This window comes from Cervus elaphus, chromosome 8 (assembly GCF_910594005.1).
Source record: "Cervus elaphus chromosome 8, mCerEla1.1, whole genome shotgun sequence".
NCBI classification, from domain to species: domain Eukaryota; kingdom Metazoa; phylum Chordata; class Mammalia; order Artiodactyla; family Cervidae; genus Cervus; species Cervus elaphus.
The window spans coordinates 8,367,811-8,386,467 of record NC_057822.1 but is presented as its reverse complement, the minus strand read 5'-3'; the positions used below and the strand labels follow the sequence as shown (position 1 = coordinate 8,386,467).

The 18,657-nt window shown below is 47.6% G+C and overlaps 1 protein-coding gene across 1 annotated transcript in view; it reads left to right on the top strand.

Annotated features, from left to right (window-relative positions):
• Positions 1-18,657, top strand: part of RHCE (Rh blood group CcEe antigens) — a 39,136-nt gene that overhangs the window by 3,947 nt on the left and 16,532 nt on the right. The window contains exons 2-6 of the mRNA XM_043909280.1: positions 7,340-7,526; positions 12,223-12,373; positions 15,625-15,772; positions 16,716-16,882; positions 18,489-18,626. Of these exons, the coding sequence (XP_043765215.1) occupies positions 7,340-7,526; positions 12,223-12,373; positions 15,625-15,772; positions 16,716-16,882; positions 18,489-18,626 (791 nt within the window). The remainder of the gene's footprint in view (positions 1-7,339; positions 7,527-12,222; positions 12,374-15,624; positions 15,773-16,715; positions 16,883-18,488; positions 18,627-18,657) is intronic.

Here is an 18,657-nt window from a genome sequence, read left to right as displayed (position 1 = left end):
TTTAACGAATAGTGAGCCCTATTTGTTAGAGAAGCATACTGGGATAGAACAATGTCTGGGATCCGTTTCATGCCAAAAAGAAGAAGAAAAAGGAGAAAGAGGTAGGGAAGGAGGAGGGGGAAGGCAGGGGGGGAGGAGGGAGGAGGAGATGGAGAAGGAGAAAGAGGAGGGGAAGAAAAAAGAAAAGCTAAGGAAGGAAACAGGTGGAGAAGGATAATAAAAACAAGATTGAATGGGATTAACATAAACACAACTACATAGAAAATAGATAATCCACAAGACCTACTTGTTTAGCACAGGGAACTCTACTCAATAGCCTGTGTTAATCTCTATGGGAAAAGCATCTGAAAAAAGAAGGGATATATGTATATGTGCAACTGAATCACTCTGCTGCACACCTCAAACTAACACAACAAAAGAAGAAGAAAGAAAGAAAATGAGGGGAGAAGGATAATTAAAAACAAGATTGACCCCATGTGACAGTCATCAAAGCTGGGAATGGGTACATGATGTTCACCACGCTACTCACTCTGTTTTTGTGTATGCTTAAAATTTTCCATAATAAAGCTGTCAATTAAGCAAAACAAAACCCTGTCATTAGTTACAACAAGATGAATATGAAGAAATACATGTCACCCCCCCCTCTTCAGGGGCCTAATAGTCCCTCATTTTCCCTTCCAAAGCTGGGGGACTAAGCTGACATCCTAAGCAAGTCAGAGGAAGCTCCTGGATTCATCTGAATATCAAATGCTTGCAAAGTTGCAAACTTGACCAAGTGCCTTTAGGGGTAGAAGAACCTAGATCAGTGGTCCTCAAATGTGGTCCCCAGACCAGCCACCTCAGCATCCCCTAGGAACTTGTCAGAAATACCTGGGCCCCCATCCATACCTACTGATCCAGAACTCAAGGGTGGGGCCCAGCAATCTGTGTTTTACCAAGCCCTCTAAGTGACTCGAATACACGGAAGTTTGAGGACGACTGGAGCAAGACTGGTTCACATCTCTCCTCCGCCTCTTCTAAGCTGTGAGACCTGGGCAAATCACTCAACCTCTCTCTGCCTCTGTTTTAACCTCTGTCACATAATGATTGTACTTACTGAGTTGTCAAAACACTTGAAAGAATGAACACATATGAAGACTGATAAAGAGTATTAGCTTTGAACTTCCCTTGCAGTCCTGGAGAAGGAAATGGCAACCCACTCCAGTACTCTTGCCTGGAAAATCCCATGGACAGAGGAGTCTGGTAGGCTACAGTCCATGGGGTCGCTAAGAGTCTGACACGACTGAACGACTTCACTTTCTTTCTTTTTTTCCCTTGAAGTCCAGTGGTTAAGACTCCATGTTTCCAATGCAGGGGGCTTGGGTTGGATAGCTGGTCAGGAAACTAAGATCCCACATGCCACAATAAAGCATTGCAAAAAAAAAAAATTAGCTCTTTATTATGAATAGACTTTAATTTCTTAAATGTTTTAGAAAAAATGAGTAGGAATAGCAGTGCTAATATCTCTTTTCTGGCAACCCCTATGGATTGTCTGGAGTATCTTCTGAGGGGTGTGAACCCTACTCTGATGACCACTGGCCTGGATGACCTGTGATGAGGTCAAATGGGCAGGGGCAAAAAAGGAGAAGCAAAGAGAAAGATTCAAGAGTTATTTAGGAGATAAAATTGGCTGTTCTTCGAAAAAACAAGAAAGGAGTCAAGGGTGGCTTCAGATGTGTGATTTGGCAGATGGAGGTGCCCATTTCTGAGATGAGAGGCACAAGGGGAAGGGAAGATTGGGGGATAAATGAACAATGATATGTTCATTCTGGGCTTGGGATTGAGGTGCCAGTGAGATGCTTGGGGAAAGCAGTTGTATCCATTATCTATTGCTGCATAACAAACCACCCCCAACCTTAGTGGCTCAAAATAGCAATCATCTAATTTGCTCCTGACCATGATCCTGTGGTTCAGCAGTTTCAGCTGTACTGTGGCCACGCAGCTCTTCTGTCAATTTCACCTAGGGTCACTGTGCATCTCTGGGGCTTCCCTGGTAGCTCAGCCAGTAAAAGACTTCACCTGCAATGCGGGAGACTGGGGCTCGATCCTTGGGTCGGGAAGACCCCCTAGAGAAGGGAATGGCAACCCACTCCAGTATTCTTGCCTGGAGAATTCCATGGACAGAGGAGCCTAGGAGGCCCATGGGGTCACATAGAGTAAGACACGACTGAGCAGCTAAGCATACATGCATGTCCCATACGTCTCCAGCCTGAAGCTTTGACTGGGGCTGAACAGTCTCTGATAGCCTCATTCACGTGTCTGTCAGTTGATGCTGGCTGGACACTTAGCCCATGTGACTCCAGCAGACTCGCCAGATTTTCACATGGCAGCAGAGGGGTTACGGCAGTAAGAGGGCAAGCCCCAGTGCAGAGGTGCTTTTCAAGCCTCTGCTTGCATTGTGTTTGCTGATGTCCCGTTAGCCAAAGCCAATCACAGCGCTCAGCTCAGGCGGGAGGGTTCTATACTGGAAGGCATGGTTCCTTGGGGGCCATTACTGTGACCATTTGTCACACAGAGCCTGCTTGAACGATGCCAGATTGGGGGACCATCCTGGGCCCTGCCCTGTGGCTACCACCCAATTACTCCCATACTCCTTAGAAGCAGGAAGGAGAGCTATTAAAAGACAAGAAGGGCTTTGCCAATGACGTGTACTGACGTCATTGGCACTCATTGTACACCGTACACGCTTCAGTCGTGTCTGACTCTTTGCGACCCCATGAACTGTAGCCTGCCAAGTTCCTCTGTCCATGGGATTTTTTCAGGCAAGAATACTGGAATGGGTTTCCATTTCCTCTTCCAGGGGGTCTTCCTGACCCAGGGATGGAACCTGCATCTCTTGTGTCTCCTGCACTGGCATGCGGATTCTTTACCACTGTGCCACCTGGGAAGCCCACGTCTTATCCTTCCCAGCGCTGTTGATTGGGAAACCTCTTCTTTTTCCCCAGACAGCTATGGGGTGAGGGTGGGGTTGGAGGTTGTGATGGAGGGGAAGGCAGCATGAGGCTCCATGGATGGTTCCAGACCAAGGCTGCAGAGGTACCGTGCAAAGTCAGTGGTGGGGAGAAGAGTGTGGAGGTCCAGCCCAGGGCCCGAGGGACAGAAGCCGGGCCTGGCTTTGGAGCTGATTAAGTGTCTGCAGGTCGGAGGGAGGTGGAAGGGTGTGTGGGGAACGGTGGAAACTCCCAGGGGCAGTCAGGCTGAAGGAGTGGGGAACAGTCTTGTCCAAAGGCACAGCTAACAAGTGGCAGGCCTGAGATAATTTATAGTCCTAACATTTACCATGCACCAGTGCTAGGCTAAGCAATTCACAGGAGCCAAGGAACTCACTACTAACAGCAAACCACTGAGCAGGTGCCATTATTTCAGACCACTTTACAGACTAGGAAGCGGGGACATGGAGGTTGAACCAGGCTCTGAACTCAGATAGCCAGACTCAGAGGCCCACACTCATATTTGACACTATGGAGAGTGAAGGATGGAGGGGGAGGCAGGATGGTATAGCGATTAAACCCAGAGCCAGGATTCAGGTCTGCCACCACCATTTGCTAGCTGTGTGACCTGAGCTAATTCCAGCACCTCTCTGTGCCTCCCTTTCCCCATCTGTAAAATGGGGATAATCAAAGATACCTCCTGCGTGGGCTTGTCATAGTCTAAGAATGGCAGGCACTTGGAAGAGTCCCTAGTTTGTGGAGGGCACCATATGTGTGCCTGCTGTTACAATGATGTTGATTATTGCCCTACATGACTCCCAGGTTAGTCCAAGTCACGGGACTTGCATAAACTTCTCCGGAAGGCCCACCTTAGATCGTGTGTAAAACTCCCCTCTGAGGCGCTGGTATGGGGCCCCTGGAGCGATCCTCTCCTTATCAGCCCTGGACACCTTAGGTCCATTATCTTATCAGACCAGCAGCTGATGCAGGGCATAGCACAGGCTCTGAGAGGCGGAGGCTGATACCAGCGGGGATGATGCCCTGAGCGGGGACCCAGCGTTGAAGCTGGGATCCAGCTGTGAGACATGGGAGGAGTGGGCGTGGGCCAGAGCCCCGCGAGGCTGGGAGAGGAAGTGGGAGGATGCGGGGGGGTGAGAGTACAGGGGCCCTGAGCTCAGACGTGATTTACTGACCAGTTTGGGGTGAGTGAGCTTTGTCAACAGCTCCAAGACACTGCCACCCTAATTTTATCCCCCTGGCTGGAGCACAAGCCCAATCCCACCCCAACCCCCAGGGACAGTGTGGGGTTGTAGGAGGCAGGTTCTGAGCCCTGTACCTGCAGCAGGCGTGGCAGCTGTGCCTGATTAAGCCCCAACCTAGAGTCTCTGACTTTTTATCTTCAGAGCCCCATGGACTGTAGCCTACCAGGCTCCTCCATCCATGGGATTTTCCAGGCAAGCGTACTGGAGTGGGCTGCCGTTTCCTTCTCCAGGGGATCTTCCCAACCCAGGGATCGAACCCGGGTCTCCTGCATTGCACACAGGTGCTTTACCATCTGAACCCCCAGGGAAGCTCTCTTCAGAGCCCCACCTCTGGCCTAATCCTGGTTCCCTGCCCTTCCCACACGCTGCCCCCTCCTCTGAATACACCAGAGCAGTGAGGTCCTTAGAGAGTATTAAGTCCAACTCCCATGAGCTACAGATAGGGAAACTGAGGCTCAAAGAATGCAAGGGACTTGCCTTAGGGCCCTTAGTGAGGTGTGGACAAACAAGAGCAAGAGACAGCCTAGCCCTGAGGGGAGGGCACTGCCCCAGGAGTCCAGAGCTTGGCTCTGCTGCAGACATGCTGGGTGCTCTTGAGGAAGTCACAGGCTGTCTCTGGATCCCTTCTGTAGAATGAGAGGAAAATGGAAGGGTTCCCTTATTCATGGAAACTTCAGTAAGTCTGGACCCTTTACATATAGCATTGCTGCAAAATGGGGAACTGTTTTGTTTTTATTTTTTAACAGCAGTTTTAAAGGAAAGATTGAATTTGCATATATAAAAACAAGGCACTCAAAGCTGGTGCACTGGGACAACCCAGAGGGATGGGATGGGATGGGGAGGGAGGTGGGAGGGGGTTCAGGATGGGGGACACATGTACACCCGTGGCTGATTCATGCCAGTGTATGGCAAAAACCACCGTGATATTGTAAAGTAATAGCCTCCAACTAAAATAAATTAATTAATTTAAAAAAAGAATTTGCACATCTAAAGTGGGGTGTGAAGTCTCCAATTGGCCACAGGCCTCACCACTCCCCCGTATACGCTGTAACCTTCATTACATAGTTCCCTGCTCAGCCCCTGGAGGGATTCGAACAGTTCCAAGAGGAGCCCCTATACAAAATGTGCCCATTCCACCCCCATTCCAAGCGGGAGACTGAAACATTGCCTCCCCTCCCCCGCCCTTTTGTCAGAGAAGAAGGTGCAAGAAGTTGAATCCTCCTGATGGTCCATTTCTCGCCCACTCCACAAAGTCCCCAGATCCCATGGAGATGCCTGGGTCCCCTGTAATCCGGTTGACCTGGGATTATTAACCACCCAAGTCCTGTGTGCAAGACCCTAGCTACCTGTATTTTTCAACGAAAGTAAATTTCAATGTAAGTCGAAGAGGCTTTGGAGAGCTCTGGAAAGAAGAATTTCCTTGTTGCTATCAGACCCAAGCCTGGAGACCAGGTGACTTCTTACTGCTGTGAAGGTGATGATGGTGCTGGTGGCGAATAGCCTCTATTTATTGAGCTTTGTCCATGTGCCCGGGACAGAGCCAAGCTCTTGAACAATTTCCCAGTACACTCTGAGCAGGGATAATAGCCCTTATTTAGCTGATGAGGAGAGTAAGCAACCCAAAGGTCATGCAGCTAAGAAGCTGAAACATACAAATTGCCATTCTTATAGGTCAAATGGTCAGATATTGGCAATTTAATATGATTTAACCTAATAGAGAATGATAGAGCCTCAAAGCACAGGCTTTTTTTCTTTAAGAAAAAATGACTTACTCTCTTCATAACAGTTGTAGAAAATTTTAACACTAAAATTTTTTTTAAAAATGGAACTCTCCTAAACCCAGAGATAATCTCCGTGGGGGCGGGGAGGGAGGGGGCGGAATTCCTTTAAGACTTCTCTCCAGGCATTTGCACACATGTGAACCTAGTTGATGTTTGTTGATAAAATAGTCTTTACTATTCTGGAGCAATTATGTGTATTATACCATTTGATTCTGGCAACCTGATGAGGGAGGTATGATTATTTTTCCCACTTAATAGAAGAGAAAACCAAGAGGGCAGATAGTGTGGTAACTCAAGGCACAGGCTCTATAGCAGACCCTGTAGGCTGAAATCCCAACTCTATCGGCTGGAGCAAATGATAACTCCTCTATGCCTCAGTTTTCTCGTCTGCAAAATGGTGATAACAACAGCACTCACAATGAAGGATGCTTGTGAGAACTAAACGAGATAGTTTACGTAAACTGGTTTAAACAGCGTTGGCATTTGGCAAACATTTAATAAATGTAGGCGGTTATTAAAGCTCAGAGACGTTAAAGAGCGAGATTAAACCACACAGCTGGACAGTGCCAGAGCCCTGATAGAACCCCAAGCTTATCTAGTTCCAGAGCCCAAACCGTTACCCATTTTGCAAAGTTGGAGCCGGTTCAAAGCATCCGCCCTTTCCTCTTCCTGGTCCCCTCCGGAACATCAGCTAAGTCCCTCTCCCCCATCTACCATGACAGCCACCACACAAAGTCTGAGGCTGGGAAAGGGAGGGTCACCCAGGTGGCCCTGATGCTTTCCAATGTCCCCCCAAGTCCCCCTCAGCAGGAGCCAAAGGAGACAGCTGTTTTCTGCAAAGATAATTTAGTTCTTGTCTGTGAACCTCTAGACCCGTTACTGCTCCCTTTTCTGAATGACCTGAGCTAAGTCACCAAACTATGTGGCCTTATTTTTCTCTCACACATGATCAGGAGGTTAAACTTGATTCTCAAAAAGCAAGAGGTCAGTACCTTTTCTGAGTGTCAGCTACGTGCCAAGGACGGGTCCTGACTCCTTACGCACGTTCATATTATTGTGTTTAATAATAACAATAATTGCTACCTTTGTTGAACACTCACCGTGGGCCAGGCTCTGTGTTAGCTCAGTCATTCCTTCCCCCACCCTGTAAGTGTTATCCCCATTATTCAGATAAGAAGACTGAGGCTTAAAGAGGGGAGGTAACTTGACCAAGCTCTCTTCGGTGATCCCTAATGCCCCTTCCAGCTGCCATTTGGTAAAACTCTTAACACAACCTTCCACTTTGTCTGCTTCTCGTCCTCCTTCTTGGCCTCTTTCCCCTGAGCAGCCTTCCAGGATGTGTTCATCATGGCCACCCTTGGCTTCGGCTTCCTCAATACTTCTTTGCGGAGACATTGCTGGAGCAGCGTAGCCTTCAATCTCTTCCTGCTGGCCCTTGGGGTGCAGCTAGCAGTCCTGCTGGATGGCTTACTGATCCAACTCTCCCTTAGAAAGATGACCATCAATATGTCCAGGTAACTAGATGGCTGCTGGATCACTTTTGGGTTCTTGGGGTTCTGGGGTCCAAGAGAGCAGATTCTAGAAGTTCTGGGATGTCTCTTTCTAGCACCAATGCTATGCAATATTCAGGACTTATTTAAACTAAGTTATACATTGTCTAAAATTCATGTTTAACTGGCATCCTCTATTTAATCTGACAACCCTCCTTTGTGGCATCACGAGACCCAGATCTACAGCCCTCCCTGTGTCCTTTCTTTTTTTTTTTTAATTGATTTTAAAAACTTATACAGTGAATATTAGTTCAAAGAAAAAAATAATAGAGATTAGACAAAAAGAAAGAAATCTTGCACTCAGAAAGATAGTCTCTTGAAAAGAAGGAAGTACCTTCAGTCTTCAAATGCTGGTGGACAAGAAATAGCCATGCCTTTAGTTTCTTTAAATTAACTTTGGTCTATATAGATGCCTTTAGAAGAACTAGCAAAATTAACCTGTGTTGCTAGATGTCAGAATAATGGTTACCTGAGGTGTTTATTCGGAGAAGGCGATGGCACCCCACTCCAGTGCTCTTGCCTGGAAAATCCCATGGACGGAGGAGCCTGGTAGGCTGCAGTCCATGGGGTCCCACAGAGTCGGACACGACTGAAGTGACTTAGCAGCAGAGGTGTTTATTGATTAGGAAAAGGCTCCAAAGAAGCTTATGGGATGCAAAAAACATCCTCTTGGGCTTTCCTGGTGGCTCAGTGGTAAAGAATCGCCTGCCAGTGCAGGAGAGGCAGTTTCAATCCCTGGGTCAGAAAGATCCCCTGGAGAAGGACATGGCAACCCACTCCAGCATTCTTGCCTGGAAAATCCCATGGACAGAGGAGCCTGGCTGGCTATAGTCTATGGGGTCACAAAGGAGTCAGACATGACTTAGTGACTAAATAACAAAAACATTCTCTATGTATTCTGGGTGATGGTTACACAAGAGTATACATGTGCATATACATATGGTGGTACATGCTCAGTCATGACTCTTTGTGACCCCATAGACTATAGCCAGCCAGGCTCCTCTGTCCATGGAATTTTCCAGGCAAGGATACTGGAATGGTGTGCCATTTCCTCCTCCAGGGGATCTTCCCCGACCCAGGAACTGGACCCACATCTTGTGTGTCTCCTGCATTGGCAGGTGGGTTCTCTACCACTGAGCCACCTGGGAAGCCCATATATACACATATACACATCCATATAGTTGTACATGCCTGCAGAAACAAGTCATTCACACTCAATAGGAGGAACAAGGTAAAAAAATGTTTTTAATTGTTTTTTGGTTTTATCCAGTTCTGAAACTTTTTCTTGCCCATATGATGGTAAATCCTATCTCAAGTATCTGGGGACCCCATCACCTATCAAGGCCACTCTACCCTCCCCTCTGATACCCTGCTAAAACTCTGGGCACTACTGTTAAACACCTCTCTATGAGCCAGGCTCTGTGCTGGGCACTTCACAAACATTATTTGTTTAACTCTCTCATGGAGGGGTCTGACGGGGTGTACCGTCAAGGAATGAGATGCTCAGAGCTCACGAGACACTTGCCTAGGGTCACAGAGCTAAGTGGTAGAAGTGGCTTCAATTTTCATTCTGTAGCCTTTCTCACACACTGCAAAGTGGCCATGATAAGAAACACAGTCTAGCCAGCTCCCCATTGGCCCTGAAAAGAACTCTCCACCTTTTTTCTTTTTTAATTTGGGCTTCTTTTATTTAAAAAAATTTTTTTTTTCATTTTTCATTTTTTGGCCATGATGTGCAGCCTGCAGGATCCTAGTTCCCCAGCCAGGGATGGAGCCCTCACTGCCTTCATTGGAAGTGCGGAGTCTTAACCCCTGGACTGCCAGGGAAGTCCCCTCCACATTTTTTCTTTTAAACCATTTTAGAGCTGATCCAGGGGGATTCTTTAACCCGACCCCCACCCCAGTAACCACCTGGAAAGTGACAAAGGGCATTCTGGGGGAACCCTGACAGGGTGGTCCTGGTCTGGGGTTTCTGCAGCCTTGGCTTAAGTCACACGAGCCTTTGGCCTCCTGCACCTGAGTCTCCAGGCGTCTCCAGGCTGCCCCCTTCTTCTGACGTCCTGCCTGCAGGAATCTGTTTGCCCTTGATTCAATCTGGAAAGACAAGAAGAGGCCGTTTACCGCCTGAGTGAACGCCCCTGCCCCACCCTGACCACTTGGGTCCTCCTGGCTGTGACCCCCAACTGGACCGGCTTCCTAGAGTTGAACAATGGGCTCCTTTCTGACCTTTCCTGCTCTGACTGGGGTGGTGGGCGGTGCCCAGGCCTGCCTCCCAGTCCAGCCCTCTCCCTCTCCCGGTCCTGGGGCCTCACCCACCGGTGCAGACTGACTTGGCTCTAAATGGGTTCTGCCTTGAGTCATCGATGACCAGTCCCTTCAGGGCAGGGGCCTGTCTTCCCCTCCTTTGTTTTCCTCACATAGTAAGGACTTAGTAATTGGTTATTGGAACAAAGCTGAAAATAAAAAAGAACCCTAAATATGTGATATTTTTAATGCTGTACATTGAGGGCCTATCATAGCAATAACTATCCTCCTGACTGTGTTTGACTCACTTTGCCCTCCCAACAGCTCCAAAGGCCTTGCCTCTACATTTACAGATGAGGAAATGGAAACATAGTGTGGTTAAGTCATTTGCCCAAGGCCACACAGCCAGGAAGTGGCTGAGTCAGGACTCCAGCCTTGGCAGCCTGGAGAGAGATTGTCCTAAGCACTGCACTTCACTGTCTCAACACCTCCCCCACCCCTGGGGTCTGAAATCCTGCCACTGGCACAGAATCTTCTTGAATTAGCCCTTTGCCAAGGGAAGCACCGACTCGATGGACATGAGTTTGAGCGAGCTCTGGGAGTTGGTGATGGACTGGGAAGCCTAACGTGCTGTAGTCCCTGGGATCGCAAAGAGTCGGACACAACTGAGTGACTGAACTGAACTGAATGAAATGAGTGCTCACCCCAAAGATAACATGGCCAGCCACAGTGAAACACTCAGTGACCGACCCATTATTTCCAATAATTCCTGGTCCCTCTGAGACTTTTTCCCCATACCCTTGGCCCTCCTCTGGCCTTCTTCCAAAATCCTTGAGCCTTCAGCAGGATACTACTTTGGCAGCAAACAGTGGGAAGGCTGTGTCCAAACTTCAGAGTCCAGGCTTTGGATCCAGGCCAGCTGGGCCAGTTTGAACCTTGTGTTTGTCATTAACTAGCTATGTGGCCATTACCAAAAAAGTTACCTCGTCTAGTCTCAATGTGCTGTCCTGTAAAATGGATGTACTGGATAGTACCTAGCGCCATCGCTTTACAGAGGATTACCTGGAGGATTTAAATTTAAATAAGATGATGGACTTGCAAGACTGTTATCCAACAGTCTTGTTATCCAACAGATGATGATAATGATGATGGCAGCAGTGGTGGTAGCATCATCATCAACTCCTAGGGGGAAGGGTGGTCTCAGCAAGGTGCCCAGAAGAGGGTGGGTTGGCTTAACCACCAAGAATTGTCCAGTTCGGTGCCACCTCCCCCAGGAAGCCCTCCCTGATGAGTCCAGTTCACAGTGCTCTCTTCCTCCAATGAACCCCTCTTGCCTCGTGGTATCACGTGCCATGTCTGACTCGTTGCGACCCCATGGACTGTAGCCTGCCAAGCTCCTCTGTCCATGGGATTCTCCAGGCAAGAATACTGGAAGTGGGTTGCCATGCCCTTCTACAGGGGATCTTCCCGACCCTGGGATGGAACCTGAGAGTCTCCTGCAGCTCCTGCATTGCAGGCATATTCTTTACCCACTGAGCCACTTGGGAAGCTGCATGATGTCACAGATCATCTTAATTGACAGGGTCATGATGTCTGCTTTGTCTCCCCAGGCCAGTCGTAAGTGCCTTGAAAACAAAAGCTGTTCTCTCCTTCCAAATCCCCACACTAAGCTTGCTCACTTGTCAAGCGAAGGAAAGAGTCAGTAATAGCACTGAGTTCTTCGTGCCAGTCCTGGTGTGATCCACACACGGGCACGACCATTCCTTCTAATCCCTCACCCCGCTTTCATGAGATAAGTATTACCATCATTCTTATTTTACAGATGAAGCACACTCAGTGAGATTAAATAGCTGCTCAAGTGGAAAAGCTGGAACTGGAAGCCAGACTTGTCCTGCTTCCAAACCCAGTCTTTTTTCCACTACAAGCAGAGGGAGAGATGAGGATTCAGTTCAGTCACTCAGTCGTGTCCAACTCTCTGGGACCCCATGGACTGCAGCACCGCCAGGCTTCCGTGTCCGGAGCCGGTGCCTGCATCACTGGAGAGATGGCAGGTGAAGAGCGCCCTCTATTGAGCATCTGTGTGTGATGACGGCGGAAGAGAAGCCCAGGACAGGATCCTAGCAGTCAGATGTTCCTATGAGAACCTCAGCGCATCCTTAGTTGGGATGAGTGTGTCCAGATCGATCTCTCAGCGTATGGCTGCCACCCTGATGGGGGAACGGAATGGAGGGGATTCCAGACTGGGCAGCATACATCCCCATGAGAGCAGAAATGTTGTGTATTTGCTCTCCTGTTCTGTCCCCAGTTTTTTGAAAAGTATCAGGCAGAGAGTAGGTCCTCAATAAGTGTTTGTTGAATGAATGAATGCGAGACATCGTTACTTTTCTATCATCCCTGTCTTGCCCACTGTCCCCAGTATTCAGAAAGCCACCATGAGCGCTACATCTGTGCTGATCTCCGCGGGTGTCGTCCTGGGGAAGGTCAACCTGCTGCAGCTGGTATTTATGACGCTGATAGAGGTGACAGCCTTCAGTGCCACGAGGCTGGTCGGCATGAATTACCTCAGTGTGAGTCCTGGTGATGTGAGGAGGGACGTCTGGGATAAGGGAGGAGCAGGTGGAAGGGGAGGGCTCCATCTCTATTTGATAAAGCTTCTGTGATGAAAAAAAAATTAGAGACAGGCCAAAATGGGGTCGCAAAAGTGTGGTGTCTGCTGAACATTCAAATGCTATGGAAGGGTGTTCCCACAATAAAAACACTGCTGTCAAGGAAAGAGGTCAGTTCCTCACCATAGGCAGCACATTATAAGCCTTCTCCTGCTTTGTTATGGTTCTCGTAGTGGTTGTTTTAGAAAGTTGCATTAAGTAAAAGCCATCTCTTCTCTTCTCTGCAATGTGTTAGTTTAGGTGGTCCAGGGAAGGGTTTAGCATTGATTTTGAGAGTTCACGTCTTCTCCTTAAAAACTTCATTTCAGCCTGGGCTTCTTTCATGGAAGGGCTCAGGGGAAACCAGAGCCAGAAATCAGAGCTGTTTCAGTAGACGTAACTCAAGAAATGAGGATTCCAAGTTGACAGTTGCCAAATGTGGTTTTTAGATTTCTGGGGGACCTCAAAGAGATTAAAAATGGAAGATCTCTTCCATTCTTACAAGAGAATTCCACAGAGTTGCATTTTTACGTATGACTAAGGGTTCCTTACTTTTCATTCATTCATTTCACAAATATTTGTTCTGAGCCTGTTCTGTACCAGGCACTCTTCTAGGCAATGGGAAAATGTAACTGTCATGGAACTTCCTTGTTTATTGGCAGAGGGAAAGACTACCAGTAATCAATAAAATAGGCAGAAGAGATACCATGTTGAAAGTGAAAGTATTAGTCGCTGTCATGTCCAGTTCTTTTGACCCCATAGACTGTAGCCCACCAGGCTCTCTGTCCATGGAATTCTTCAGGCAAGAATAATGGAGTGGGTTGCAAGTTCCCTGGGTCAGGGGAACTTCCCAACCCAAGGATTGAACCCACATCTCTTATGTCTCCTGTATTGCAGGCAGATTCTTTGCCGTCTGCTCTATAGCAGGGCTCTATAGCATGTTAGATAGTGATAAGTACTATGGAGGAAAAAATACAATGAAGGTAGAAGATATGAATAGTTGGGAGAGGGGATAAGGTGTTAGGAAGAGTGGCCAGGGAAGGCTTCACCAGGCAAATAATTTTTGAGTAAAGAGCTGAAGGCAGCAGGTGTGCAAGTCACATGGATATCTGAAGACAGGGGCAGATCAAGGGCAGAGCTGTTGGAGTGGTCTTCATCTTTCAAGAGTAGGATCTTATTAGTGACACTATTCATTTTAATTTTTTATTTTATTACTATTCTTTTCTGGCTGCATCATGGCATGTGGAACTAGCAAGGGGGACTGGGAATATAACCTGTGTTCCCTACAGTGAAAGCATGGAGTCTTAACCACTGAACCATCAGAGAAGTCCACTGATACACTGTTTAGAATTGATGGTATATACACCGACTCGATGGACATGAGTTTGAGTAAACTCCAGGAGTTGGTGATGGACAGGGAGGCCTGGCGTGCTGCAATTCATGGGGTCGCAGAGTCAGACACGACTGAGCGACTGAACTAACTAACTAATGATAATAAGCCTGCAATGCAGGATACCCAGGTTCCATCTCTGGGTCAGGAAGTTCCCCTGGAGAAGGGAATGTCAACCCACTCCAGTATTCTTGCCTGGAGAATTCCAGGGACAGAGGAGCCTGGTGGGCTACTGTCCATGGGGTCACAAAGAGTCAGACATGACTGAGCAACTAACACTTTCACTTTCCATGGTAATAAAAAGGAGATGGACTTTCGGTTGCTTTTATTATTGTTTTAAATTCTCAACAGACAATGCATCCCCTTATTGCCTGTGCCCAGAATGGACCTCTCCCTCTGCTCTGTACTCCAGGCAGTAGAACAGGCGGTTCAAAGTGGTACTGACATGTGAGCATGGCTGTGGGTTTAAGGAAGAGCAAGGGAATGAGCAGGAGGTGGAGTCAGAGGGTTTGTGGGAGAGCAGGTCACGCAGGGTCCTGTTGGTCATAGTAAGAATGCCGACTTTGACACTGGGGGAGACAGGTGCCACTGGGGGATTCAGAGCAGAAATGTGCCATGAGCTGACTTAGATTTTAACAGTATTGCTCTGGCTGCTATGTGGAGAAGAGTCAGCTGGGGGACAAGGGTGGAAATAGGGAGACCAGTTAGAAGGTTATCACAACAAGTATTGAGCAAGTATTGAAGATGGTTTAAACCAAGTGGGGGTCGTTGGGGCATGGTGGTAAAAATTCTGCCAAATCTGGATATCTTTTTGAAGGCACGGTGGACAGGACTTAACCGTAGCCCACTGAGTTATGAAGGATTACTAAATTTGATATTTGTGTCTGGGGGAGTATGTAATTTCCTCAGTTTGGTCTTGCCACAGCAAAAACTGGAAGCGACAGACAGACCAGTGTTACAGCTCCATGTTATAGCGCAGTTTTATTTAGAAAACAAAGGAAAATACATCCTTGAGGGCGGGTCAACCCAAAAGACAAGAGAAGAAGAGAAGCCCCTTCCCTCCTCTTTTTATGTTTTTTTTCTCCTCCCCCTGAGCCTGCCCTATGTAAATTGGGCTAGCCAGGAGGGCTGTTTGTTTTACCTGAGGTCCTCACTCCTCTGTTCTATTTTCGGGGCTTTTCCCTTTGTCTTTAGCCACCACCATTCTGGACTCCTTTTTCCTATTATATCTACCTAACATTTGTAAAGCAAAATTAGCACATAGCTTGAATTTTCTGAAGACTTTAGCTTGGTATTATAAAATCTCTGGCAGCTTCATGTTGCAAAGTTTATGGCACTCATACTCCATGCAAAGAGTTGAAATTCTGCCAAAATGCAAGAAGCAGTGGGGTACATGTCCATGTGGCTTTTTCCCCAGGTAAGTGGACTTCGGCCCAAAGTATTCAAAGCCAACCAGAGGGAAGTTCCCTGGCGGTCCAGTGGTTATGACTCAGTGCTTTCACTACTGTGGCCTGGGTTCAGTCCCTGGTCAGGAAACTAAGATCCCACAAGCCGAGAGGTACAGCCAGTTAAATAAATAAAGCCAACCAGAAAACTGCCAGGAATAAATAAATACACAGCAACTCATGGGGCTCCTCTGAAAGGGGGACTTCGGGGTGGGGTCAGTCTCCTGATTTCAAGTCATGTCTCTTGCATGAAGGCAGAACTTCCTAAATGGAACACAGGGATTTCCCTGGGAGCAGAGGCTGCTGACGCTCACTGCTCCCACTGGGTTTTGTTGCAGATGGAGGAACATGTAAGCATGATGTACATCCACATGTTTGCGGCCTATTTTGGGCTGACTGTGGTCTGCTGCCTCCAGAAGCCTCTGCCCAGTGCATCAGAGGACAAAGATCAGACAGCAACGAGCCCCAGTTTGTTCACCATGCTGGGTGAGGACAAGGTGATGTGGGTGGGCTCCGATCTGGGGTGAGCAGGAGGCTCCAAAAGGGCTCTGCAGAAAAATCTCTCTGCTTTTCCAACTTTCCCCGGGTGTCTGAAGCCCCTTTGTGATGACCCATTTCCTCAAACAGTGTTTGATGAGTTCACATCTTTGAAGGAAGCGTTCCCCTCCAGGGAACCTCTCTTCATTGATACCCAAAGGAGAGGAGAGACTTGTTACATCTCAGTTTAAATGAGGTTATCCGGGAACTTCCTTGGTGGTCCAGCAGTTAAGAATCCGCCTCACAATGCAGGGGGGTGAAGGTTCAATTGCTGGTTGGGGAACTAAGATCCCACATGCCCTAACTAAGACCTGATGCAGCCAAAAATAAATTTAAAAATAAATAAATAAGATTAGATTATTCAATCCTTTTGTCCTTAACTTAAAGAAGGGAATTGGATGGATGAAGAAAGCCAGGCTTGGGAGTGGAGGAAAGAATGGGAGTGGGAAGAGAGAAGTAATAATGTCTAATTGGAAGAGTTTCAGTAAAAGTGATGAACTTAAAGGTTGAGAGAGGCTTAGAGGGAAGAAATCAGGCAGTGAGACTACCAGCAGGCAATTGAATACCAGGTCATGGGGCCAAGTGGAAGAGTTCCATTAATTAAAAAAAAAAAATAATAGGCATGTGGCCATCATAGGCTAGGGACAGAAAGCTTGGGTTTTGGTGATTTCAACTCTCTGGGCCTTACTTTTTCTTGCCCATAAAGTATGTTAGCTGGGCCCTCCCAGCTTAAGAATTCAGAGAGGAGACCTGATTTGCCCAAAGTCGGTGAGCAAGAAAGTGACAGAGATGAGACTGGCCAGGTCTGGGAGCCTCCTGTCTGAAGTCTCCGGAGATTAAGGCTTTGGAGCAGGAATACTGGTTCTGGCCACTGACCCTTTCTGGTCCACAGGCACCCTCTTCTTGTGGATATTCTGGCCGAGTTTCAATTCTGCTCTGCTGGAAGGTGCAGACGAAAGAAAGAAGGCCGTGTTAAACACCTACTACGCCCTGGCAGTTAGCATGGTGACCGCCATCTTAATGTCATCCTTGGCTCACCCTCAAGGGAAGATCAATATGGTGAGGAGAGGGGCTGTCCCTTGGGCAACACTTGGGTCTTCTAGGCCTGACACACATAGTCATTCATTGGCTTCTATTTTGGGGGGCATTTACTCATGTTCATTGGGCTCAGAGTTTTACATATGGTAATTCACTTAATTCTTACAATAGCCAAACAGTTCAGTTCAGTTGCTCAGTTGTGTCTGACTCTTTGCAACCCCATGAATCACATACGCCAGGCCTCCCTGTCCATCACCAGCTCCCGGAGTTTACTCAAACTCATGACCATCAAGTCGGTGATGCCATCCAGCCATCTCATCCTCTGTTGTCCCTTTCTCCTCCTGCCCCCAATTCGTCCAAGCATCAGGGTCTTTTCCAGTAAGTCAACTCTTCACATGAGATGGCCAAAGTACCGGAGTTTCAGCTTCAGCATCAGTCCTTCCAATGAACACCCAGGACTGATCTCCTTTAGGATGGACGGTTGGATCTCCTTGCAGTTCAAGGGACTCTCAAGAGTCTTCTCCAACACCACAGTTCAAAAGCATCAATTTTTTGGTACTCAGCTTTCTTCACAGTCCAACTCTCACATCCATACATGACCACTGGAAAAACCATAGCCTTGACCAGACGGACCTTTGTTGGCAAAGTAATGTCTCTGCTTTTTAATATGCTATCTAGGTTGGTCATAACTTTCCTTCCAAGGAGTAAGCGTCTTTTAATTTCATGGCTGCAATCACCATCTGCAGTGATTTTGGAGCCCCAAAAAATAAAGTCTGACACTGTTTCCACTGTTTCCCCATCTATTTCCCATGAGGTGATGGGACCAGATGCCATGATCTTAGTTTTCTGAATGTTGAACTTTAAGCAAACTTTTTCACTCTCCTCTTTCACTTTCATCAAGAGGCTTTTTAGTTTCTCTTCACTTTTTGCCTTAAGTGTGGTGTCATCTGCATATCTGAGGTTATTGATATTTCTCCCGGCAACCTTGATTGCAGCTTGTGCTTCTTCCAGCCCAGCGTTTCTCATGATGTACTCTGCATATAAGTTAAATAAGCAGGAATAGTAGGGACAATCAAAGGGCTTCCCTGGTGGCTCAGTGGTAAAGAATCTGTCCGCCAATGCCGGAGATGTGGGTTCAATCCCTGAGTCGGGAAGATCCCTTGGAGAAGGAAATGGCAACCCACTCCAGTATTTCTTGCCTGGAAAATCACATGGACAGAGCAGCCTGGTGGGCTACAGTCGACAGGGTCACAAAAAAGTCAGACATGACTCAGCAACTAAACAACAACAGTTACAATCAAAGCCCCCTTCTTCTGGTGACAAAGTTAAAGCCCTGAATGTCTAAGCACCCAAGGATACATCACAACTAAGTGTGAGCATGGTTAGGATATTGAGTAACTGCGCTTTCAAGCTAAATGACTCCCGATCAGGGTAACTGCTCCCAGAGCCTGAGATGTAGGGTGAGATAAGACCATTGATGAACTCTCAGCAGAGGGGAGGGGCTGGTTTCAGGATCAGAGATGCAGGGAGGATGTTATAGTGTTGTCTTGCTATCACCTTACCAAGTAACTTAGAGAGATGCTGTCCTCTAGCTTACTTCATTCACCCACAAGCTATTCCTTTGCAGACTCACATCCACAATGCAGTGCTGGCAGGAGGTGTGGTTGTGGGCGCCCCTTCTCACCTGATCCATTCTCCTTGGCTTGCCATGGTGCTGGGATTTGTGGCTGGGGTGATCTCCATCGGGGGAGTCAAATACGTGCAGGTAAGGAGCTGGGCAACTAATACCTACTGCT